The sequence below is a fragment of the Eleutherodactylus coqui genome, chromosome 2 (assembly GCF_035609145.1).
Source record: "Eleutherodactylus coqui strain aEleCoq1 chromosome 2, aEleCoq1.hap1, whole genome shotgun sequence".
Lineage (NCBI taxonomy): Eukaryota > Metazoa > Chordata > Amphibia > Anura > Eleutherodactylidae > Eleutherodactylus > Eleutherodactylus coqui.
This window is the reverse complement of record NC_089838.1, coordinates 76907743-76933251: the sequence shown is the minus strand read 5'-3', so window position 1 is coordinate 76933251 and position 25509 is coordinate 76907743. Positions and strand designations below refer to the sequence as shown.

At 39.0% G+C, this 25509-nt stretch overlaps 1 protein-coding gene across 1 annotated transcript in view; it reads right to left on the bottom strand.

Moving 5' to 3' along the window:
* TGFBI (transforming growth factor beta induced) overlaps positions 1 to 25509 on the bottom strand; it is a 57918-nt gene that overhangs the window by 10657 nt on the left and 21752 nt on the right. Inside the window, exons 3-14 of the mRNA XM_066591130.1 lie at positions 25210 to 25274; positions 21908 to 22065; positions 21607 to 21771; positions 18714 to 18860; positions 18022 to 18166; positions 16892 to 17104; positions 15530 to 15667; positions 14269 to 14414; positions 11918 to 12054; positions 10402 to 10532; positions 5445 to 5569; positions 2072 to 2171 (exon numbers count right to left, since the gene is read on the bottom strand). Of these exons, the coding sequence (XP_066447227.1) occupies positions 2072 to 2171; positions 5445 to 5569; positions 10402 to 10532; positions 11918 to 12054; positions 14269 to 14414; positions 15530 to 15667; positions 16892 to 17104; positions 18022 to 18166; positions 18714 to 18860; positions 21607 to 21771; positions 21908 to 22065; positions 25210 to 25274 (1670 nt within the window). The remainder of the gene's footprint in view (positions 1 to 2071; positions 2172 to 5444; positions 5570 to 10401; positions 10533 to 11917; positions 12055 to 14268; positions 14415 to 15529; positions 15668 to 16891; positions 17105 to 18021; positions 18167 to 18713; positions 18861 to 21606; positions 21772 to 21907; positions 22066 to 25209; positions 25275 to 25509) is intronic.

The window sequence follows — 25509 nt, the reverse complement described above, 5'->3', positions numbered from 1 at the left end:
GTTACCAGAGGGCTCCAAACCTCCAAGACGTCTCTCCAGGATACCTTGATCAGAGGACAAAGAGGCATACTGATACGCAGGCTTGGATACTAGGTACCGGTGGGATCCCCATCCAGGAGTCCCACCGTGTACCAGGTGAGTGGATTTCCCTCTATTACTTGAAATTAATACTATAGGGCGCTGGTACATGTCTACCCACTTTCTCTATGTTCAGATAGGTCCCCAGCTGTCTGCTCTTCAGCGGGCTGTGGAGGCCCAAAGCACTAGTTCTCACAAGTTTGGCAGATCCGTTGAGAAGCAACTAGGCTCAATGGTGGTTTAAAAACCCGAGTATACTCACCACCCTGCAAAGTCCCACTCATGGACTGCTCTTTGGATCTTCCTTTTTGCCGGCTGCCGCAAAGTCACGTGATACGTCCTGTGACCTGTGACTGGTCCTAGCCTAGCCATGGATAGGCTAGTGTTAGCACTTGGCATGTGTCGCTTTGCAATGAGTTGAGTATACCTGTGTTTTTTCTTTTTTGAACCAACATAAAAGGCTGCCATATCATTTATGGGGACTGAAAAGGCAGCCTTGTTATTGTGAAAGTGGGGTGTGGCCTAAAAGTTTGTCACAGTTATTACACTGCCCAGTGTTACCATGTAGGTGCCCGCAGGACATAAGAGGGCCCCATCATAATTGACTGTGGGCAGCTTTAATCTAGCCCTGCTCGCTATGAGACTGTAAAGTGTCGTTTGGTTGTCATGGCAGCCAGGGGCCTCCTGAAGGACCTCAGGGCTGCCATGAATGATTGCCTGAGGCACATCTTGATAAACCTCCTGTCAGAATACAGTATAATGTATGCAGTATAATATAGTACTATGGTATTACATTATACTATATGACCAAACAACCATAAGTTCAAGTTCTCTATGAGAACTTAAAAAGAAATGTCAAAATGAATTAAAGTTTTTTTATTATAATTAAAAAGATGTTTAAATTTAGTTTTTTTTAAAGAAAGAACCAAAAAAACCCTTTTCTTATTGTCTCAACAAAAAAAATAAAAAAATAGAAAATTGGTATCACCATGTCCTTAAACGATTATCAAAATGTCACATTAATTATTAATCCCACACTGCAAATGCCATCAGAAAGAACATACATAATGCCAGAATTACGATTTCTTGGTTTCCCTATATCTAAGAAAAACTGTAAAAAAAAAAAAAATGTATGCCAAAATAGTATTCATATAAACCACAGGACACACAACCCAATTGACAAAAAAGAAAAAAAAGTTACGGGGGTCTAAAAATGGCGACAGAAAGCTAATTTTTTTAAAAGCTATTTTTTTCTTTTTAGGGTATACCACATGAACAAACTATAAATTTGGTATCGCTGTTATTGTACTGGTGCATTTGTATTTTCTTTCCATTTCTCCCCAGTACATTATATGGCATGTTAAATGATGCCATCGAAAAATACAACTTGTGCTGCACAAAAAGAGAGCTCATCTGTCTATGTCAAATAAAAGAGCTATAATTTTTTAAAAGTGGGGAAGAAAAAAAAAAAAAAAGAAAACGAAAAAAGGCTGCAGCCGAAGAGGAGAGGAACTAACCTAAAAGGATGAACCTTGGCCTCTGACTAATTACTATAGTCAACATCTGAGCTGGGTATAACACACTAAAAGCTTATGCCGTCACCTATGTCAGATGATCAGTCTTTCTGTCAGTGCCTCCCTTCGTCTCTCACTGGGTCTCTCTCCCTCAGTCTCTCCCACAGTCTATCTTACTTGGCCTGTCACTCTCTCACAACATCTCTCTCTCTTTCTCTCCTTCAGTCTCTCACTCGGTCTCTCTCTCTCCTTTTTGAAAACACAGGATGAACTCTTCAGTGGATTTTGCAGTTGACCCGTAAAGTCTGAGGCAGAAAATAGGCACCATGTGCGGACTTGCTGCTGATATAGATGCTGTGGAATGGGGGCCCAATTTTTGTGAACAGCCTAGAGCCTATGTTTCAAGTATTCTGCCAAACTGTATTATTTGTTATGTTAGTTGCATTGGAGGTTACAAAGGTGGACATGCATCATCTTACCTGGCTGTAACAGAGTTTTGATAGCATGGACCACACCATTTGTGGCCATTATGTCCGCTTCAGAAACTGGCTCCTTATTGACAAATAAAGTGGAATTTCTCTGCAATGAAACATAAGCTATTATAATATTCAGACATAATAAAGCACATTACTGACCTCATGTTTCATCAGATGGTTACATGTTGTATTACATTCATTCATTTTAGGAAACTGAATTGGATGGCAATTGGAAAATTGCATAAAATGGTCAAAGAGAAATTGTAGAATTATTACCCGTCTATTGTATACTGTGTAAGTGACAGGCTTAATGACACGGTACTAATAGAAAAATGGGTGGTCACGGGTTGCCCTGTCTGTCTTTTTATAAAGAATGTTCACTAAGCAAATATTCCTTGCGGAAGATTATCCCCATTCAAAGTGGCATGCCACTTATTTGGGAACAGGTGGTATAGATTTCATATGAAACAGTGGGATGTGGAAACCCGTATTTAATGAGGATTTCATAGTGAATGTACTCTTACTACTAGGTCTACAACTTAAAGGGGTGTTCCCATCTTGGCTTTTCATGGCCAAGATGGGAAAACCCATCTCTCTGTTTCCGCCCACCTGTTGAAAACAGCCAAGTATTGCAGCACAGCGCTGTTTGCGTAGATCTTATTGAAGTGAATGAGAGCTTTGGAAACAGTGTAGCGCTATACTACGCTGTTTCCATAGCTTTCAATGACTTCAATGGGAGCAAGGCAAACAGTACAGAGCTGAAGCAGCTGGTAACTATAGCAGCAAATTCCCATCTTGGCTATGAAAAGCTTAGATACGAATACCCCTTAAACAAAGGGACATTAGGTGCCTAAAGAGGACTTCCTGGAGATATACGGAGAAGGTACTCAATATAGTGTTATATGAGGACTAGAGATGAGCAAGCACCCAAATGCTCGGGTCCGCGTTATTCGAGTCGAGCTTTTCGTAAAATTCAAGAGCTCTACTCGAGTAACGAGCCCCATTGACTACAATGGGAGACTCAAGTATTTTTGTATGTGGGACACCGGGTCCCGAGCTATTTTTTTTTTCTTGGTTCGTGTTCTTTCTCTCTCTCTCTCTCCCTTTCCTGCCAGACAAAAAATTTGCCAATGACGCACGCTGCATTGCAGCGGGGAGGGGCCAAAACAGGCACGTCACAGCGGGGAGGAGCCAAAAGCTGGGGCGGGGTCGAACACGGCTTGATGCTTGTTCAAGTAATAAGCACCATCGAGTACGCTAATACTCGAATGAGCATCAAGCTCGGCAGAGTATGTTTGCTCAACTCTAATGAGGACCTTTGGGTCTTGAGGATCTCTTGATGACTTCATGATCCATAGATGCTGTAAAGCCTGTTAAAGCTTCTGTAATGATCCAGCAATGTTTGATGATAAAGTTCAATATCTACCTTTTGTGCCTTCAAGTCTATGTATATATCAGTTATAATTCATCTTCTATATTCCGAGCAAAATGATACTGTATGCAAAAGAAATCTATCTTTCCGTATTCCCTTTTGTGTCTGCTTGAAAGATAAAATTAATGTCCCACATTGATATTCATTTTCCACATTAGCTAGTTCTCCCAGTTCTACATCGTGTCATTATTGTAGTAAAGATCTTTCCATGGTTCCTACCTGATTAGCGCAATGTGTCCTGTACTGATAAGTAGAAAATAGACCAAAGTAGGTATGTCCGCAGGTGGGAGTCTTAGCTCACTTTTTTGATTCATAGCCAAATGAATTAAACAATTCCTTAATAAGGTTTTCTTTAATTATTCACTTCAGGATTATACTCTTAAGACTTAGTTTCTAAAGAAATACTACACAATGGTTCATTGCAGGGCGATATCACTTATAGCACAAGTTATTTCCACTACTGTCAATCTACGCAGTAGGAGGTATGAAATAATATATATGTGACCATAATGTTGAGTGAATAAGGCTGTTCATTCTTTGCAACTGACACAGACCATGTATTAATGCAGTTTAATATATGCCCATCCATTAAAAGAAGTGATGATAACATCTATTATGTTACTGCAATCTGTCACAATCACAATGTGTCATAATCACAATGTGTAACAATGATGCCGGAGCCTAAGGGTGAACGCCCAAGGACGGATTTCTACTGCGTTTCCTGCGGCGGAAATCCGCGCCTGAATTCCACAGCTATTAGGTTCTTTTGAACCTAATAGCTTTCTGTCTGCCAATGTGCACATGCAGAATTCTACCGCGACTTTCCGCAGCGGGACATAAATGGCGGCATGTTCTATCTGCCGCAGATTTACGCCTCGGGAGATCTCCATTAATATAGCATTAATGGAGACCGTGGAAATCAGCGATCACCAGCAAGCACTTTTTGTTTTTAATGACGGTACTCCCATGGTGTAAATCCGCGGGCATACCCCACAACGCTCATGGGCATGTGCCCCAAAGAGCTACATTTTTGCCCCACTAAGGTCTTGTTTACCACATCTATCCCATTTTTAGGCTGTGATTCTAAGAGTGAGAAAAAAAGTAATAAATTGATCCTATGCTAATGTGAACTAGCAATAAACATTACTGTGTAGGATATCTTGCATCATCTACCTGAAGCTATAATGCCATTGAAGTAAATATATACATTTGGAACAACATATAAATATTAGGCTAGGTTCACATCTGTATTTTTATTTTATTTCTGGCTTTTTGTTTTGTCATAGGAACAGAAAACCGAAAATTAGGGCAATACCACATCTGTTATGTGAAAAATAGAAATAGGTAAAGTGCCTTGGGTGCAGGAGCAGTATATATAATTGGGAATTACACAGAAGCACATTACAGAAACTGACCTCATGTTTCATCAGATGGTTACATGTTGTATTACAGTAATTCATTTTAGAGGGCTAGTATACATAATTGGGAAGGTGTAGGGTAAGTCACTCACCTTACTATGGTTATGTACTACACAACTTTCAATACATGTGGTAGATAGATACTGTATGCCCAGCCACTGCCAATGGCAGTTCTCTCAGTAGAGTTCCAGATAAAACTTCAAGTAATTATTTGAGCATTTGTCACATGACAGACACCAATGGCTCCTAATGGGCCCACTTATGTAGTCCGTTAGGTTCCGTCACAGTGTTCATCAATTTATCAAGAAAATAGCTCTCAATGTTGGGTTATTTTTCTCGCAAAAATGACAGAATTTGAGCTTCCAACACAGATGTGAGCCTAGCCTAAGTAGTGTGTAGGCAGTGGACATGTAGACATATAAGAGCACTTGTACACAAAAACCTCACTCAGTGCAGCAAAATCTATGTGACTTCTTCAGCCAGACCACAATGTAATGCAAGCAGAACATGAACATTAGCCACTTACAGAACTAGTTTCCAGTTTTTCTCCTTGAAGCGACTTCATCCTTACAAGTTGACTGACAGCCCCACTAACCAGAATCTCATCACCAATGTGGTACTTCAAAAGGTTAGATAGTTCTTTAGCATTACCTTTTAAGAAGAACATGGAAGTTACGATTTTATGTCATGAAAACAGGAAATAAAAAGTCATGATTATTGTTGCTATATCAAATGATGTTCACACCTGAAAGTAGCAAAAAGAAATGAAGGGAACCCATCTTTTTGAAACTGCAGTCCAATTTATTGGGAGCATGTTATAGAGCAGAAGGAGCTGAGCATATATATATGCAAATATATATACACCCTTGTATCAGCATGCATACAGAGATGGCTGTCAATCACTGAATAGGACCCCCTAGTGACCCCTAAGCCCAGAATGAGAAGAGGTTTAAATGAATAAATGAATAGTTCATCTGTTCCTTTTCTCACAAAAATATATATCAAACTGCTCAGGTCATTCTCCTCTAAACCAGGGGCATAGCTAAAGGCTCATGGGCCTGGGTGCAAAAGTTTATTTTGGGGCATCCCACCTTTTATAAAACCCCTTAACGCATAGGCGTAACTTGAAGCTCCTGGTGCAAAACCTGCAACAGGCCCCCCAACTATTATGCTTTATTCATAGTACTGGGCTCCCTATAAGGAGAAGAGAGGCCTTATGGGCCCCCTAAGGCTCCTGGGCCCGGGTGCAACCGCATCCCCTGCATCCCCTATAGTTACGCCAGTGCTCTAAATCATGGTGCCTGTAGGTTGGACTGCATTTTTAATGTCACTATTCTCTTTAAATGTAGATAAGGAGGATCACATTACTTGAGTCTATAAGACTGCCTTCCTTCTCTTTGACCCATAGGGTACTCTAGGAGTATACATATTATGGCACCTATCATAATTCTTAGAAGACAGCTGTCCAGTAATACTATTCGAAAATCACATGGATTATATAGCTCAAAATCAATACATTTTTAGAAAATATTATTTTTATATTACTAAATGCTAGCCTAAGATAGACTATCACAGAGAGGTAGATAGATTTGAAAATATGGGCGCACACCTTCTATTGTTTCTAAAGATATTTGTTATTTGATCCTCTATTCTGGTATCCATCCTTTTGTATGACTGGCTAGAGAACAATATGAAGAAACCCTATTATTCATTTTCTATATTTCTATTCTTAACCAAAGACTTGGACTCCTATTACTTTTTAATGATGCCTGGAGCATGGGTAGGGCTGTGAGACCCTTCCATTTTAAAAGAAATGCAACCAGTTGACCTTTTTAGTAAGTTACATACTTCATCTGGTGTGTACTCGTTGTGGATGGACGTTTGCATAGGGAATATATTGCTGTGGTAACTATAATAGACCGTATGCCAAAAAAAAACCTAAATCTAATTTTGGTTTATTGCACCCTGGTGGCCAATCCAGTGAACTACACCAACTGCAATATGATGTATGTCAACAGACCAATGAGAAACCATCATATTCCCTCTCTTTCTATAGGATGAATCAAGATGATGGGAGCACAATGGGAATGTTTTTTGTCTCTCCTGTAACCTGTAAAGTTTGATAGATTTTACATACAGCCTGTTGCAGATACCACAATGATTTGTTTCTTTATTTATAAATACAATTTTTGATAGCAACTGTACAATAAACTTGCCCAATACAAGCAGTCCATTTTTTTCCATTAGAATGCTTGAATATATACCATTTCCTAAAAAATAAGACACGGTCTTCTATTAATTTTTACTCCAAAAGATTTTACTTTTTTACATGTTTTGCTACCTTGACATTATTTAAATTAACTTTTTTTAACGGCAACTAGGGCTTATTTTGAAGTAGGGCTAATATTCCGAGCATCCAAAAAAAAATCCTGACAAATCATACTGGGGCTTATTTTTGGGGAAACAGCAGCTTCTTTTTTATCTAACAAATCCAAATACATATCTGAGTGTGCCTGTAGGGTGAATCTGAATAATTCCTCATTCAGACGGTCATATTAAAAATGTCAGGAACAACTTGTCCGTGAAATGGATATGGCACAGGACGATTGGTCTGTGTTCAGACTTATCCATGCGAATAGCTTCATAGGCTATAATAAAATACATGGACATAAACTACGCCCATCTGCATAAAGTCTAATGCTTGCACGTTTCCCATCTATCAGATCATTTGTTATCATGATTACTGCACTAAAATAGAAAGCTGAGATCATAGAGAGATACACAGAGCTAAACATCCATGAAGCTTCCTGTAACACTTTCCAGAAGCCCTCACTTTTCCTATGTGATTTTAATTATATGTTTATTTAGAAGTATTCTGTGGCCCCCGGTAAAGTGCTTATCTGGCAAAGAACTCAATGTTTAGCCTCTCATTCGGGAACTTCATTACATCTGTTTTTCTTTTTTTTTTTTATAAGATGCAAAATATCTTGTAAAAATGTTTGATCTCGATTTTAAAGTACCTTGAAGTCTAATAATACAGGATGTGCATGCGAGTCGTGTTATCCTTGTTATCATTAATATTGATAAAAAGGCAAAACCGCTTCCATATTTTGCTTTTCCTTTTTTCAAATTATATAAGAGGGTTTTTGTAGTTTTAGTTTTGCTTTGGGTATATGTACTGTCGTTAAACACTTAAAGCTGAGTTGACAAGGAAAGTTATTGCAGATTGTAAAATAAAAATGTTCTTCAGGGTGGAAATCTCATTAAAGACATTTCCTATTTGTTCTCAGCTTAGAAGGAATGTTATATATAGCCTATATCACAGTTAGAGGCGTAACCCAAGACTGCCATGCTGTCCTTCAACTGCTTCCTATTAATTTTCCAAAATATAATGACTTGGGCTGTCAATGGTACATTGCTAGGAATAAACAAGGACATGGTGATGTGAGAAGCTTATGATAATCGTGTTAGGAAGCTATAGGAATTAGATGTCTCAGTAAAAAAAAATTAGATGATTTCAAGTAACCTAACGATAGTATAAACAGCTGCTACAAGAAAGCACATAATGTGCAATGGCCTTGTGGGCTAACCGGATTGTTGATGTAAGCAACTATAGTAGATTATCAAGAATTGTTCAACTGAAACCATGGAACCCATGAGCACTAGAACTATTAAATACCTACTAAAAGGTTGTTTTATACATGGTGGACTGAGTCACAATTTGATACAAACATCATGAGACCAATGAAATTGTTCTATGTCAACGTCTGGTCAATATTTCAAGATAGTGATACATATAGAGAATGTTTTCCTGCCATTGGATAAGTTAACCATGGAGAAACATCTGTACAGAGCAGATCACAGAAATATTTCTGATGTTTTCCATAGTTAGGCCAAAATATGATTGTTCCCAGCAAGAGAAACCAAGTAATATTGTAGATATCATACCTTTGTAGATATGATACCTTTTAATGGCTAACAAAAATACATGATGTTATAGCGTGCTTTCAAACCTATGAAGGGTTCTTCTTCAGGCTTAAATGGAATAGATCAGAAGAGGCATCTATATATACACACATAAATATGACAAGGCACAGACATGGTATGATTAATTTGAATTTAAAACAATACCACAACAGAATGAGTAGAGGAGTAAATACCCTCCTCCCCTAACAAAAATACATGATGTTATTGCGAACTTTGAACCTTGCAAAATATGTATTTTTGTTTGCCATTGAAAGGTATCATATCTAAAAGATTACTTGGTTTCTCCTGCTGGGAACAATCAAATTTTGGCCTAATTATGGGACACATTAGAAATATTGGGCACATATACCAGCCTGACCACAAGTCTGATCCCTAAGTATCATAGGTCTTTATGATCCTGCTAGTTTGCGTAATCAGATCTTCAGTTGTACAGGAATTGTGGCCATAATACAAGTGTACCTGTAGTAGATTAGTTTGAAATTGACTTTATGGTTATTCTCTATCAAAGCCCTGCTGTATGCACTTATAAGCAAAATTCACCAAGAGTCATACCATCAAAGAATGGTTCCAGGAACATGTGTGACAGAAGTTACTTTGAACTTTATAGCCTACCCAGTCTCCAAATCTCCAAACCAGGGAGCATTTCTGGGTTGTGCACTCTACATTGTCCCTATATTTAATGTACAACTTCCAATGTGACAGAATGTTACAGCATATGTGTATATCAGATATTGTATGGATTCTATGCCATGATACATTTGTTACTACTGATCCGGCTACACAGGAGAACCTAAAACATATTTGCTTGTGGTCAATTGTCAGTAATGGTCAATTGCCTTTCTGTCACATTGATAGGCATATGTAAATTTCCATATATAATATTATGTCATATGAGTCTGCTTTCATTTTCTTGCCTGAGATTTGCAATAATAACCTTTAGATTATATATAACCTTAATAATAACCTTTAGAGATGTCTTACTATGCATTCAGCATATACCCTACCCTTCAGTAAGCAGAAGTCATCATTACATGTTATGTCCTATAGTCCTCCTAAATGATATTACATGTCCTTTGTTTAAAAAAACACAATCAGATTTGTTGATGAAAACTAGAGGAAAACATAGAGGCGTTTTCTACACTAATGAAACACATTTGTTTTTTTTTCCCGTGCAGGTCATGAAATGCATGCAGTGGTCTGGTTGGTTTCTATGGACTTGTATATAAATACTCATTAATGAGGCCGTTGCATGATAAAAATGCCAGCTTAACAGCTAGTCTTCACCAAATGTTTGCTTCATAATCTTAAATGAGATCATGTTTTTTTGCTCATTGTTTTCATTTCTTTTCCTGAACTTAGTATGCAGACAGTTTATGAACAAATTCCATTGGCCTTATTCATAGATTCCCTGGTTAAATCATGATGGATCTGGATGGTTTTCATTTCATTTATGGCTCTTTGTGAAGCATGTGGAGATTTAAAGACAGTATGCATACCTAATAGTTTGTTTCGTTCTCCTGTTGGAAGAGCACGGAAAGCTTCATCTGTTGGAGCAAAGACCGTAAAAGTTCCTTCTCTGTTCAGTGTCTCAGTTAGTCCTGCAGATTGGATTGCAGCCACCAACATACTACAGGGATATGGAAGAAAAGAGTTTTGCAAGTACAACATTTCAGAGAAAGAACTTATTTTTTAGTTATTTCATCCGAGACAAGGATTTGTCCATCTATGCTTATGGTCTATATGGTAGTTAGATGGTATAACATCTACACAGTTGCATAGTCTACTGTATATACCTCTCAACCATACATGTAAACTACTGAAAATAGCCCAGTATCTGTCTTTGCTAAGATCTTTACAAGGATGAACTTATTAAATTGTAACATCTGCTAAAATTGCAATACCCATTTGTGGCCCACATAAGTTTTCCAAAATACCCCAGAAAAGTAGAATCATATTCCATAAAGTTGAATTGGTTATTTTCATATATTTTGATATGGTTAATGCCAGACTAGATGGATATTTTCATCAGTGAGTCAACAGAAAAATCCATGGAACTCAAAATCTGCAACATGGCCTGAATCCTAGATGTTGATAAGATTTTGAAAACCCCATGCTCATACATTAGGCCTCGATCAGATGAGCGCTTTATTTGGGTGCGGAAAATGAATGCTTCTAAAAGAACCAATGGGTTCTTCTAGAAGCGATCATATGCGAGGAATTAGCAGCGCAAAACGTTGTGCACCTAAAAAAGATAGGACATGCACTATCTGTGGTGCGCGCCGGCAGGAGTTTCCATCGACTCCTATGGGAGCAGGTGTTAATGGAAACTCCTGTACTGGGAATAGATTCCCCACTGCTTACAGAAGGGCATTTAAAAGGTGATGCTGGCCAGAAGCACCTTTTAAATGTCCCGCTGTAAATTCTTGTATGTCCCTGCGGGGATGAGTGGACTCCCTGAGGGTTCCGTTAATCTTCGCGGGGACTAACAGGATTTTACAATGGGACATTTAAAAGGTGCTTCTGGGCAGCACCTTTTAAATGTCCTGCTGTAAGCAGCGGGAAATTCCTCCTGCCCCACTGCTGCCTCCCTTACGATTTCCTCATAGCAGAAAAAGACAGCGCTGCTATGGGGGGTTTCCCCAGAGCAAGGACAGTGAGCAAAGCTAAGGGGGGTGTCCCTATAGCCCCGCTCCATCTCTCCGTGCTATGAGGAAAGCCCCCATAGCTCCGCTCATTGTCCCTGCTCGGGGCTTCTTCTCTCTTTTCCTGGAGCAGCTGTGCAGCTGCTCCAGTGATCAGGCAAGTTTTCATGCGCATATGAAACGTTTCCCATTCACGCGTTTTCTGCATGTGCAAGCAGCACATCTGACTGAGGCCTTACATTGTAAATTGCTGCAGATTTGCAGTAGAGCATTCACACCACAAGTCCAAGGCAGTTTCGCCATACTATGTAATAAAATCTTACTATGTATGAAAATATTATTGTTAGTAGTTATATGTATAGACTTGTACCTGAAGCGATTATCAGCTTTAAGGACATCCATGACATTTCCTGATGGAGGAGCCAGCAACTTGTCGACAATAAAGAGAGTACCATATCTTCCTTTTTTATCATGCGCATCAATGCAGCTGTTTTCAATGCAAAGCGCCTACGAATAATCATATTTGTTTACAAACATCAGTATTTAGTTTTGGAACTATTCTGCAGATATGTGATTATAATATTTAATAGCCCTGCTGTTCCTTCATATGCCTCCAGGTTTGATACAGGAGCACATTGGTTACCACAATAATTTGTATTTTGGACATCTATCGCAGACCATGTCCTCCATCTAAGGGGAACTCTGGAAAAATGCACTTTACCAAGGTATCTGTAATCTTGATGTCCGAAGTCAGTGATATTCCTTCTGACTTCTGTATAATGAAATGTTTACCATTGTTTGGACTGTTTCAAAGCATTCAGTTGAACACGGCACCATATTTCTTTTAAATCTGGAAAAAGGGGGCTAATTCTTCTCAGTGTATCTACAATGTTGGATCATTTGGACATAATTTCATCTCCAAAACCAGAATACACTTTTGATGATTCTTCAGAAAAGTTCTCCCAGTTTTACATATTGATGGCTTATTCTTAAGACAAGCCATCCATTTCATTGTTAAGTGTCTGACTCCCGAAACCCAACTGGTCAATACAGAGGCGTAACTTGAAGCTTCTGGGCCCCAATGCAAAACCTGTAACAGGGCCCCCAACTACAATGCTTTATTCATAGTACTGGGCTCCCTACATGGAGAAGAGAGGCCTTATGGAACCCCTTAGGCTCCTGAGCCTGGGTACAACTGCATCCCCTGCATCCTCTATAGTTACGCCCCTGGGTCAATAGAAAGAATGGGATGTGTCAGTCTACCGCTTATTCACATGGCCAGCTTAACTTGGTACTGCAGCTCAGTTCTATGTAAGTGAATGAAACGGAGGTGCAGCCCCTTCATTCTGTTGATCTCTGTGACTGAGTCCCCACCTATCAAATAATAATCAGCAATTCAAAGTATAGGCCATCAATGTGTGAGTCCAGAGGAACTCCTTTAATGGGTTAATTAGTAGTGTATTCTGGTTTGTAGATGGAATTAGACCCAAAGGATCAGAAATGATAGACAAATAAAAAACGAATAGTCCTTTTGCCACAGAAATAAGACAGTTATGAACAGTAAGTCTTGCCAACACTGTCTCAAGAGGTAAGTTGAAATTTACAACACCAGAAGTTGCATCAGCGCATTTTCTGTTTTTATGACTCGCAGTGGCCATATTTCTTACTGGCTCTTGTTTTAGATTTCAAATACAGATGTAAAAAGTTTCTAACTATTTTCCTTCATGCAGTATTTAGGTATTTAGACATTTGCTGTATTTTATCTATGATCAACAAGTTTTTTTTTTAAAGTAATTTTAAAACATACATTATTAAAAATATATTAAGCTTATAGTTTAAAAGCGTGAAGTAAACATCATTGTGTTTATAAAGTGCACCCTCACTTTTAGATGACTTTTCAGAATAGGCTGCCATATGTAGGTACACGACGAATAACACTATGTCTGGCCATTAGATGACTTGTACTGTATTTTTTTGCATTTCTTGCTAGCTATCCTTTCTGTAGGATGTATTTCTAGTTTTCAGTCTTCCCTTAGTTGGTGCATAGAGACTAGCTGCTATGATGGCTCCCATACACTGCATTCCTGTAAGGGTTGTTTTACACAAAGCATTTTTTGGAAAAAGAAAAGTTATATTTTTGTGACATCCAAATTTTGAAGTGGATTCAAAAGATATGCGAACAATATAAAGGAAAGGCTTATACTTCTTCTTGCTGCATCTACTTTTGACTATGGCTTTAAAGAGGCTGCTTCAAAAATTGCAGTGGTGTTATTTCAAAAAATACTGTGTGTGAAACCTCCCATAGATAGATAAATACATAGATAGATATTAGATAAATAGATAGATGTGAGATAGATAGATAGATAGATAGATAGATAGATAGATAGATAGATAGATATGAAATAGATAGATAGATAGATAGATAGATAGATGTGAGATAGATTGATAGATATGAGATAGATAGATAGATAGATAGATAGATAGATAGATAGATAGATAAATATGAGATAGATAGATATGAGATAGATAGCAGATGGATAGACAGATAGATAGACAGATAGATAGATAGATAGATAGGAGATAGATAGATAGATAGATATGAGATAGACAGATAGATAGATAGATAGATAGATAGGAGATAGATAGATAGATAGATAGATAGATAAACAGACCACAAGACTGGCGCACATTGAATCATAATGATAAAAGCAGAATACTTACATTTCTGTACACGAAGACTCTAAGTTTCTTTCCGCCAGCTGTTTCTAAAACTTGCCCGTGATAAAGATACTTGGAAGAGAGGGGTTCTTTCACAATATGATTCTGAAGCAGATTTTTCATGTCTCTGTCAATGACGGGAGTTCCAGCTGAATTATAGGAAAAAGAGCAACCATTGTTATCTATCTCCTCTCTTTAGTTAAAGAGAAGACTTGTTAGTAATGGGGGTGTTGTACAGAAAGCACGTGTAGTCAGAAAGAGAGTTGTATATAGTAATTCACATATGACAAGGTTTAGGAGCTCTATGGCTGCATTATTTTAACACTGTATAGTACTGTTGTCTGCATGCTCTATTGTATTATTTGGACTATTGCTGGGGTAGTCACACGGTTTGTAATCTTTTGTCTTTATATAGTGTCCACCATTTACCTGTATCAGTATTTTTTTCTTATCTAATATTATTCTCATTCCAAAAAAGGGATGAAGACTCCAACATGAAGTTTTGCCTGCAATGACCTTGATCTGGACCTAAAAGTGTCCATACCACAACCCAACTGAAATTGTAAAAGGACCTTAAGAGAGCTCTGCATAAATGAATGTTCACAAGCTTCAATGAATTGAAACAACATTGCAAAGAAGAGTGGGCCAAATTTCCTCCCAAACCATATAAGAGACTTCAAGTTATTGTTGCCAATAGTACTACAAGCTATTGATTCATGGGCTGTACTTCATTTTACACATACTGCTTCTACATTTTGGCCTAGTTTGTACTAAATAAATAATGAAACTGTAATTTTCCATGTGTCTCTTTACATCTGAGGTTGTATGAACGTAATTTTAAGATCTTCTAAGGGCCAAATGTTTATGTCCAGATACGTAAAAACATAGGATTCAAAGAAGGTGTACTTAGTAGTTTTAGAAATCCAGAATTTGGAACCTCTTGCAGATTATTAGTTTATTTATAAGACTGGACAAATACTCCTCTTATGAGTATGACCCCAGCAATCAGCCGATCGCTTGCTGCAAACAGTGATAACAGTTGTGGGAAGCTATGCATTTTCTTCATATGCAACAGCTACACAAATGCTGTTCAGTAGGTCTTAATTCTGGCCAATAATCTCTTTCAGCATTCAGTAGGGCTCTTAGGTAATCAAATCATTTGATCTGTTTTAGTTACATATCAGAAATGGTTAGAATTAGTTCCGCCACATTGATTATTTCAGCAGTATAATGCAAAGGGTCACTGTTGGAGAAAAAAACATACCTTTAAATGCATTGTTGTGTGGTGCTATGATTGTCACTTGCTCATTCACAGCAAGATGTGAGCCAAGTCCAGCCTGCTGGAAGAGGTCAATAGCCGTAGAAGCAACGGAGTCTTTGCCCAATTCAGATAATGTTTTAGCTGTAAAATAAAATTATGATTGTTCAGCTTAAGCAACTAACAGTAGAAAATCAACCAATGCTGTAAATATAGCATTTCTTGAATGTTTCATATTAGAAAATGCATAAAAAATATAAGTGAGTAAATCATGGTAACATACAATATGTGTAAAATTAATACTACATTGATATTAATCTGTATACGCTCAATGGTCTAACATTCAGAATTTCCTAGACTTTTGGACCTTGTGAATCGCATTCAACTTAGAATAATGGTGCATATACACCTGTATTTAAAAAAATGGAAGCAAGAAATATTCGATGTGGAGAAATAAGAAATCATGAAATTGCAAACATTTACAGATATTTCAGTGTCCTACTTGATATACTGGCATTATACTAAATAAATTCACCCTGTCTAGGGGTTAGGACTAGAGATGAGCGAGCATACTCGGTAAGGCGATTTACTGGAGAGAGCATCGCCTTTTTTGAGTACCTGCTGGCTCGTCCCTAAAGATGGGGGGGGGGGGGCGCGGGGCCGCGTGGGGCGGTGGAGGGGAGTGGGGAGTGAGAGAGATCTCTCTCTCCCTCCCGATCCCCTCCACAACCCCCTGCTCACCCCTGCAGCTCCCCCCCCCCCCCGAATCTTCAGGGACGAGCCAGCAGGTACTCAAAAAAGGCAATACTCTCTCGAGTAAATCGCCTTAACGAGCATGCTCGCTCATCTCTAGTTAGGATGTTCTGCAATATTGTCAGAGTGGATATACTACTGTTACTAGTGTGTGTGGCCAGAACTGAGGGCTACCATGGTGAGCCATATATATGGGAGTCATAAGTTACTGATTGGGAACCAATGAACACATCTTTTTTAGACTAATGTTACATATAACTTACTAAGATCATTTTATATACTGTAGGTCTTTAGCTAGTTAAAAGTAAGAGAGTATATCATATTTAATGACTCTTTAATTGCTACAGTCAATCTACTGTATTTCAACGCATTCTATCATATATGTTATAGATTTATGTTCTCCAAGATATTTGAACATGGCATTTTCTTTTAATTAATTTTTTGGCCTACATAAAAGTAGAAAAGAGTAAAAAGGTAGAGCAAACATTCAGTGATTACACGTATATTGTATTATAACGTATTCATACAAATACATGGACCTGTACAAAGAAATATTCATGTTCAGACTATCTTCTAAACCATTTATATAAATATATAATAGAATATTAAGCATACCAGAATCTGGAATCAACAATTCATCAATGAAGTGAACAACTCCATTAGTGGCCAAAACATCTTTTTTAGAAATAATTGCTTTTCCATTAAGCGTGAGCTCATCACCAAGACAGCCAACTTCTAATGAAGTTCCCTCAAGGGTTTCAATGGAAGATCCGGCAATAATTGCTTCGGAGCACTGGGCAGAGTGTAATAGGTGGTGTTGTAAAAGATCTAGAAAAATATAAAGATGCTTTATATATATATTTCACTTAAATATGAAGTCATTTATAAGCATTAGATTATGTTGCTGGATGCTGATGTCATCAGTGGGCTCCACCAGATATCTATTTAGAAGAAAAGCGCCACTGTAGAAGATTTCATGTCAGAGGAGCCAAAAATGCAGCTTAGTAGGGTGTGTGGATAGTTTGTATTCCAGTTACTCAGTATACAGCCCAACAGTTATGTCCTCCAACATCATAGCTGTGATCCCGAGTTTCTGTTTAGTATGAGAGAATGGGAAGGGTACTAGAAGAACAAAGGCAAAGACAGAGTAGTCATATGAATAAGGAGACGTTCTTCTACAGTAACATAATCACTTTACATGCAAATAATGTTTTATAATAAAATGCAATTGTTATATCATTATTAAAATATAAATATCATCAAAGTATTATTGGTTTGCGCCTAGGTCTCTAGTAGTATCAGCTCCCACAGGACTGGGACCATTTCTAGTGTAATGGGCTTGGGGCTCCACAGTGAAGCCCACATCTCAGCTGGTGGGGTGAAAGTGTAAAACTCGGGGGTACCCCAGATGTTGCCTCAAGATTTGACCCAAAGTCAAACCAGTGTGTGGCTCAGTGGATCTATATCTGCTGATCCTGGAAGTAGTCAGCCCGTTGTGTGGAAATCATTGCATTTCGACAACATATTTCTTAGGTGTAACCAGAACCTTAACAGCCACTGTTGCACAACCCTGAAGTAGAATATATGAAGCATCTAAATCTTGGCTTTGCTGGTCTATAATTTTACTTTTATCCAAAAACCTTGTACTACATATTAAAGCAAGTTTTATGCATCTACATTATAGAATAATATCATATAGAGCTTATTGTACACCACAAATCAAAGGTGCTACATGGGTATCTTGCCTTTAAGTGCTTCTGGGTCTCCAAGGATTCTGGCCAGAGTCTCCTGTGGAACTTTCTCAAAAGCTTCATTGGTGGGAGCAAGTAGGGTGTAATGTTTATCTTCAGACTGTAGCAATGTCTCCAGGCCTGAAGCTGCAACAGCAGTCTGCAAATGTAACATGTTATATGTAACGTGTCATATGTCACATAAATCCCTAGAAATTCTTTCTTCAATTTCCAGAAAAAAAGACAGGCAGCGTATTGTTCATTATCACCTAAAAGTATGGCTTGTGCATTATCTTAAGAAATAGTTTGAGATTTTGCATAGTATATTCTAATATTGCGCTATATAAATGTAAGAATTGGAAACCAACACTGGGATGTTCATTTTTACATCTTTGTTACAATTCAATGCAATTGCAAAAGCCAGACGCCCAGAGTTTCCTTGGCTTTTTGCTCAGACAGCTCCTAGCAGTTCTCACAGTCAAGCACCGCAGCCTAATAATTAGGTATGAAGTGGTCACTTATTGAACCAGCTTTAGTGTGGTCAAACTACTCAAAAATCTACAGTCGTTATTAGCACAGCAGATTTATGATACCACAGCTTATAATTGTCCTTTAGGGTAATTGTAAGGTACTGTTATGAGGTTAAGGAAGCCACAAATGTTGTTTTATGAAATATAGCTGGCAATGCATCATAAAGATAAACATACCCTCAATGTCTCCAGACTTTCTTCAGTTTCAACAACTTCTTCAAGGTTATTTGTGACTGCTGTGATTACTTTATCAATTACATGGACTACACCATTTGTAGCATGATGGTCTGCCTTAATAAGCCGGGCACAATTTACTGTAACAACCTGCAGGCAAGCAGAATGGCAAGGTTAGTCAATAAGAAGTAAATCACTAGAAAGTTAAAGGGGTTGTCCTGCGGCAGCAAGTGGGTCTATACACTTCTGTATGGCCATAATAATGCACTTTGTAATGTACATTGTGCATTAATTATGAGCCATACAGAAGTTATAAAAAGTTTTTCACTTACCTGTTCCGTTGCTGGCGTCCCCGTCTCCATGGTTGCCGTCTAATTTTCACCGTCTAATGGCCAAATTAGACGCGCTTGCGCCGTCTGGGTCTTCTGCTGTTCTCTATGGGGCTCCGTGTAGCTCCGTGTAGCTCCGCCCCGTCACGTGCTGATTCCAACCAATCAGGAGGCTGGAATCGGCAATGGACCGCACAGAAGAGCTGCGGTCCACGGAGGGAGCAGACCCCGGCGGCCATCTTCAACCGGTAAGTATAGAAGTCACCGGAGCGCGGGGATTCAGGTAAGCGCTGTGCTGTTCTTTTTTTAAGTCCCTGCATCGGGGTTGTCTCGCGCCGAACGGGGGGGGGGGGGTTGAAAAAAAAAAACCCGTTTCGGCGCGGGACAACCCCTTTAAAATGTATTTTGAATGAAAATAAATTATTGTCATAGTCAATATCTTTTTTAAAACTCATCTTTTTGTTTGCAACAGATTAGAGTTACAAAGAGAAAGACAACTTTGATCTCCATATTTGCTTTCTCAGATCCATTGTCACTTCCTTCCCTTAAAGGAGTTTTGTCATTAAAGAAAAAAAATCAATACTTACCTATTTCTCCCAAGGCAGACTCCTTACCGCATTTTCTCCCTGCCAATATTCTCCAGTTCCCCGGGTCACCTCACCTCAAGCCGGCTGGATCCTCTTCTTCTTGTTATGATGCATCCATACCTCGTATTCTTCTTCCTACCCTGCAATGTACGCTACGTCACTAGTGTACATTGACCAGGGAACAGGAGAGGATCGACGGGGAGAAAATGCTGTAAGTAGACTGTCTGGGGAGGAATAGGGAAGTAAAGATTTTTTTTTTGGACAGAACCCCTTTAAGGCCGCCTGCACATGGACAGATTAGCATTGTAGAATCCAGAGTGGGCGTCTGCATCTGGATTCCGCAGCAAATACTTTCCATAGCATGCTATGTAAAACTGCGTTTTCCTGCCCATGAGTGGAAATCAATTGCGATTTTCCACTCGCGGGGGGAAAAATGGTAGCATGCTCTATTTTAAACCCGATTCCACGTGGACGGCTTTCATTGAAGCCAACCGGCACATTTGCAGTGCAGAAAAGAAGAATGCGGACAGGGACACAGGGGTCACCGGCCAGGCACTGAGAAGAATTCCTCTGCGGGATCCCGCATGTGGAAACCGACTCAGTTGTGTGCAGGCGGCCTAAGGCCCTCATTAAGGAAAAGTTGTCCGAACCCACAGATTTTTGTGGGACCAGCCAATTATCATTTATGTATAGGGGCCTCCCAAGTCCCTTCATGACAGATAATGTCGTGGAAGAAGGATCAGGCACTGTGAATGTCAATGTCTTATCTATCTATATCTATCTATCTATCTATCTATCTATCTATCTATCTATCTATCTATCTATCTGTCTAGCTATCTATCTATCTATCTATCTTTTGTTGTAATTTAAATGTATACTGCAGGTAACTTCCAACTTTTTACTCAGTCTTGAGTTTTTCTTGGCCAGTGTTATTAGTGAACCTGGAAAATATCATCTTGAATTATTAAACTACTCTGTTTAAAAACTCTCTGAACAGTTTTCTGGAAATATCCCAAAAGTTCACCTCACCGATATCTCTCTGTGTGCCAATTTTCATGCCGATGAGTATTGCTGTTCATAGGTTATTAGAATCTGGAAATCTCAGTTTAAAGTAGAAGCCTCACATCTGCTGGAAGTCTGCTCCAAGGGTCTAGTGAATAATACTTTCTAATATTACTTCTCCTGATCTTTCTTCCTACCAGTTTCAGGTTAATCTCCCATGTTGTTTAGCTAACCTTCTTTTGGAAAAATACTCGCCCCCTAACCATATGTAATAAATGTAAAACACATGCTCCATAAGGAACATATTGCATTTGTTCAAGGATACATGCAAAATTTTAAGCAATACGTTTAAAGAATTTCCATAACACCTATGCTTTTAGTGCTAGGGCAAGAAAGGCAATACTAATGTGACAAGTATCATAATAAAAATATCTTTCTATCTTCATATGATAAGGTGATGCATTAGATCAACAATTTAAAGGGGTTGTACCACAACTGACTTTTATCACTTATCCACAGGATAAGTGCTAAAAGCCTGATTGGTGGGAGTTTCATTGCTGATACCCTCACCGATCCGGCAAACTAGGGTCTTCTGTCCTCCTCTCCACACATCGGGCTCACTGTGCCCCCTGCAGTGAAGACTGTTAGACAATTTTAATGAAAAAAGTTTGGTACGGTGTTCAAAATGTGATTGTTCTCAGCCAGAGAAAGCAAGTAATCTTGTAGATATGATACCTTTTAATGGCTAACAAAAATATATGATGTTATAGCGAGCTTTCAGACTTACTCCCAGTCGTATGCTTTGATGAAGGACTTGGAGTAAGTCCAAAAGCTTGCATTAACATCATGTATTTTTGTTAGCCATTAAAAGGTATCATATCTACAAGATTACTTGCTTTCTCTTGCTGGGAACAATCACAGTTTTAATGATGAGGATTAAACTTGGTTTATACAGCTATTTGGCATGTGGACACTTACTCCATTTGGATAGTGATGTATATGAATATCCAGGTTCTGGTACATAGACGGCACAGTGATTCCATGCTTCATTTCATCAGTGAGAAGACGTTTGTCCACCATGTGATATCGTAATGCATTAAGCAGCTCGATGTTAACATTGCTCACTAAAGCATCTAAGATTTCCTGTAAGACATTGTTAGTAATAAATATGTCAGGTACAAAATCTACAGTTGTTTTGTGTTATTTGACGTTTTTATGCTCCCTTTTAAGGTACAATAATCATACTTTATCCTTCCTAGAGACAGGCTTCTGTACTTACAGCTGGCAAAGCTGCCCAGGCCTCGTTGCTTGGTGCAAAAATAGTAAAACTTCCAGGACCTTCAATTTCAGGTCTTAAGTTGGCTCTGTCTGAATATAACTGTGTTGTAGCAGCTCCAACAATTCCCAGTGTTTCATAAATATTCGAAAGAGGTAGGGCTGCAGAAGACATAAAAGAAACCATTTGATAGAACTGAGGTGATATGATGTTTTCCACTCAACTTCAGCCTGGCTGCCCCTTCATGCTTGCTTTAACGTTGACCATCTTAGGCTCCAAGATTAGGCCCTTTATCAAATAAGCAGGAACGTTGTCTTGCGTTTCACTAAAATACTTTTCATTCCAACATCAATATTAGATTGTCGTGCTGTTTTTGGAACATGTAATGATTTCACCATTGTATATGCAATATATATATATATATATATATATATATATATATATATATATATATATATATATATATATATATATATATATATTTAAAATAAGGACTTTTATGTTATGCTATAGTGACTGGGTTGCCCAATTCTTTTCAACATGTTTTTAAAATACTAGCTATATTTTAGCTAATTCGTCTTATATACAAAAGTACAGTATGGTAACTCTCTTCATGTAGTGTGGTAGTGTTTCTTGATGTCCTTTGGATTACCATAGATGCTGTATATTCTAAAAGTTAAAGTTAAAAAGCAACAATTCCTTGCCTATTTAATGTAATTATGTTGCACTAAAATGGCCACTCAACTAAATGATGTAAACATATACCTTGTCATAATATTACATTTTGAACAATCTTCGGCATCGTTGAGGTTCTCAGCTAAACCCTAGAATTCAGACCCTTTCAATGTCTAGGGATTTATCCTGCACCACTGTAGAGCTGGCTATACATATTAGATAAAAGGAGAAAACTACACCAGAGGAGTCTTGTAGCAGCTTATCCTCTTTAAGGGATAGGTCAGACGAGCGAATATCCGCTCAGAAAAAAGAATGCACCACATGCGCAGCAAAAAATCTGAACCTACCAAAGATAGAACATATGGTGGCAATGGACGTGGCCACGTAGATTTTGTTTCGCACGCGGTGCGGTTTTTATTGCACGCGGATATCTGCTCGTCTGACTAAACCCTCACTCCTGCATATTTATGGAGGAGTTGGCTGGTATTTCTGCCATGAACATAGCTGACTGAAAGCTTTGGTTTCATTAGGACAACCCATGTCTGGGCATATGGATATCATAGAGTAGGATACCCCACTGGGTATCCCTCGGTACTGGTGTATCTTGTCTCTACCACAAGTATGGGTGGAGACCTACTGATGGGCTGGATCTGCCCATATTATGCCCCCAAGCAAGTGATTGGCTGGCTGTAGGAAGGTCCTAGCAGCATAGGGACTGAGCTTTGCCTTGGATGGAGGGTTAGGGTTAAGGTTAATTTAAGTGTTAGGTTTACATTATTAGCTGTTTTAATAATGTAACCCTAACACTTAAACTAAGCCTAACGCTAACCTTCCATCCAAGGCAAAGCTCAGTCCCCACGCTGCTAGGACCTTGCTCCAGGGGACAGTGACCGAGTGGTGTCCCATCTGTAGAGAAAGCACACGAGTGATTGAGAGACTTTGGAGAGCAGCAGGGTGACTGACAGGAGGCGCCCCTGTGAAGCACGGCTGCAAACTGAGGCGGGGAAAGTGGCACCACAGGAGCAGCCACGGTAGGAGCCAGAGCAGCAGGGTGAGTGAGAGGAGGCGCCCCTATGAAGCACCACTGAAGAAGGGCAGGAGCACTGAGGCTGGGGAAGTGCATCTCGTCTTCCGCCGCCGTGTTGGCCACTGCTTATGTTAATTTATTCCACGGCCAGACAATATAGCCAATCGGGAGCTAGAGGTGTGACAGGGACGTTCACAACACCTAAGGGCTGTCAACACCCTTAGCTTCCGATGTCGACAAGATGCAACAGTATTGGATCCCTCTCTCAGCCAGAGCAGAGATTCATCGAAGCACTATATATCATATGCACAGCAATTCATATAAATGACCACCATGTAACCGACTGCTGCAGAAGAAATGCCTAGCTGGCTAAATCTCCAGCAGCGGAATCAACTGGGATGTTTGTACTTGTGGCATCTCTCAGATGAAAGTGATTGTGATAAGACAGCCACTTTAAATCCCACTGAAATGAAAAATGATGAAAATGGCACCATGCCATGAATAGGCTCTGTACAGGATGCTCAGAAATTTCCCAAACTCAACTGTTGCCAGGTATTGTCCTGCAAAATAGCAGCACACCCCACCCTTCAAGTGCAATGAAGGCCTTTTCCATCTTCAGTTTCTTATGTCTTGCCTGATAAGCATTTGCAGTGACAGTTGCACTATTAGGACTGAATTCCATCATGTCCTTTTGACTACAAAACTTCTATTTTTTTAACAGGATTAGCTGACAAAGATAGACACTGGCTGTTCATTCCTAAGGCTGGTCTTGCACGAACGAGTTGGACTCTGCATGTCAGAGTCTGCAGTGGAATCCGGCTCTGACCCCGGCCAATGACCCCACGTATCTTTGCTTTCTGTATTGTGGATGGCCATAGACGCTTGCCATTGGTTATGTGTGGGTGACTATCGTGGATTACACAGTTGAAATCTGGTTATGTGATACCAGCCTTAGACTTACTCAGCAATCACTGAATGCATGAGACTACTTTGTGCACAGAAAATTACTTCTTTTGTCTGCTCAGACACCATTAGTAACTGGCTGTATAAATAGACATATGGCCTAAGCAGTAAGATATTTCTGCCATCTAGTGACTTTGCACAGATTTTTTAATGGCTTAGCCTCATAGATTACTGAGTAGTGCCAACTAATATATCAACACTGCTTAACCCTTTCCAATCCAATTTGTATTCTGGTTTTCTTAGGCGGCTTACTCTTTTTCTGCTGTTATAAAACAGCACTATCTGCTGGCTAAAGCCAGTACTGCATGAGGTGACACGTTGGATAGGCTCCGACAGCAGAGAGGCTGGCAATATACAGTAAGAGAACCCCGATGGATGTCTTGCAATATCGGAGCTGTACAGCCTTAAATCATCATGTCTTTAGATGTCAGTCAGTGGATTGGAAAGGGTTAAAAGATCTAAAAAATGTGAGGCACAGATGAAATGTAAGACAATAAATTACATCATTAAGTAAAGCCACTATTATTAATTTGAAGATCTTATTTTAAAAATAAATCTGAGATGTAAATGTAACAAGAGAGACTAATTTACAATAAAAGTTGAGTAGCAGTATGGCTGTAAGTGGTCTAAGATGATGTACCTGCTGGGCAGCCTTTCTGTTCTGGTACCCTTTCATATCCGGGGCAACATTCGTAGACGATTATACTGTCAAAAGAGAAATGTGAGTTGTTGTTATTTAAGTAGGATTTAGAATTGAAAAGTTTTTTTGAAAATATAGTTGCACTTTAACTTTGATACTGTAATGCAATGAACCGACAAATATATAAGGCATACTGTTAAGTAACAATCAGAATTGATACATTCTATTATAGATTAGCATTGGTTTAGTTTGGACCAAACAGTTGTTGCAATCTATTTCCCTGTAAAATAGGTCACCCAA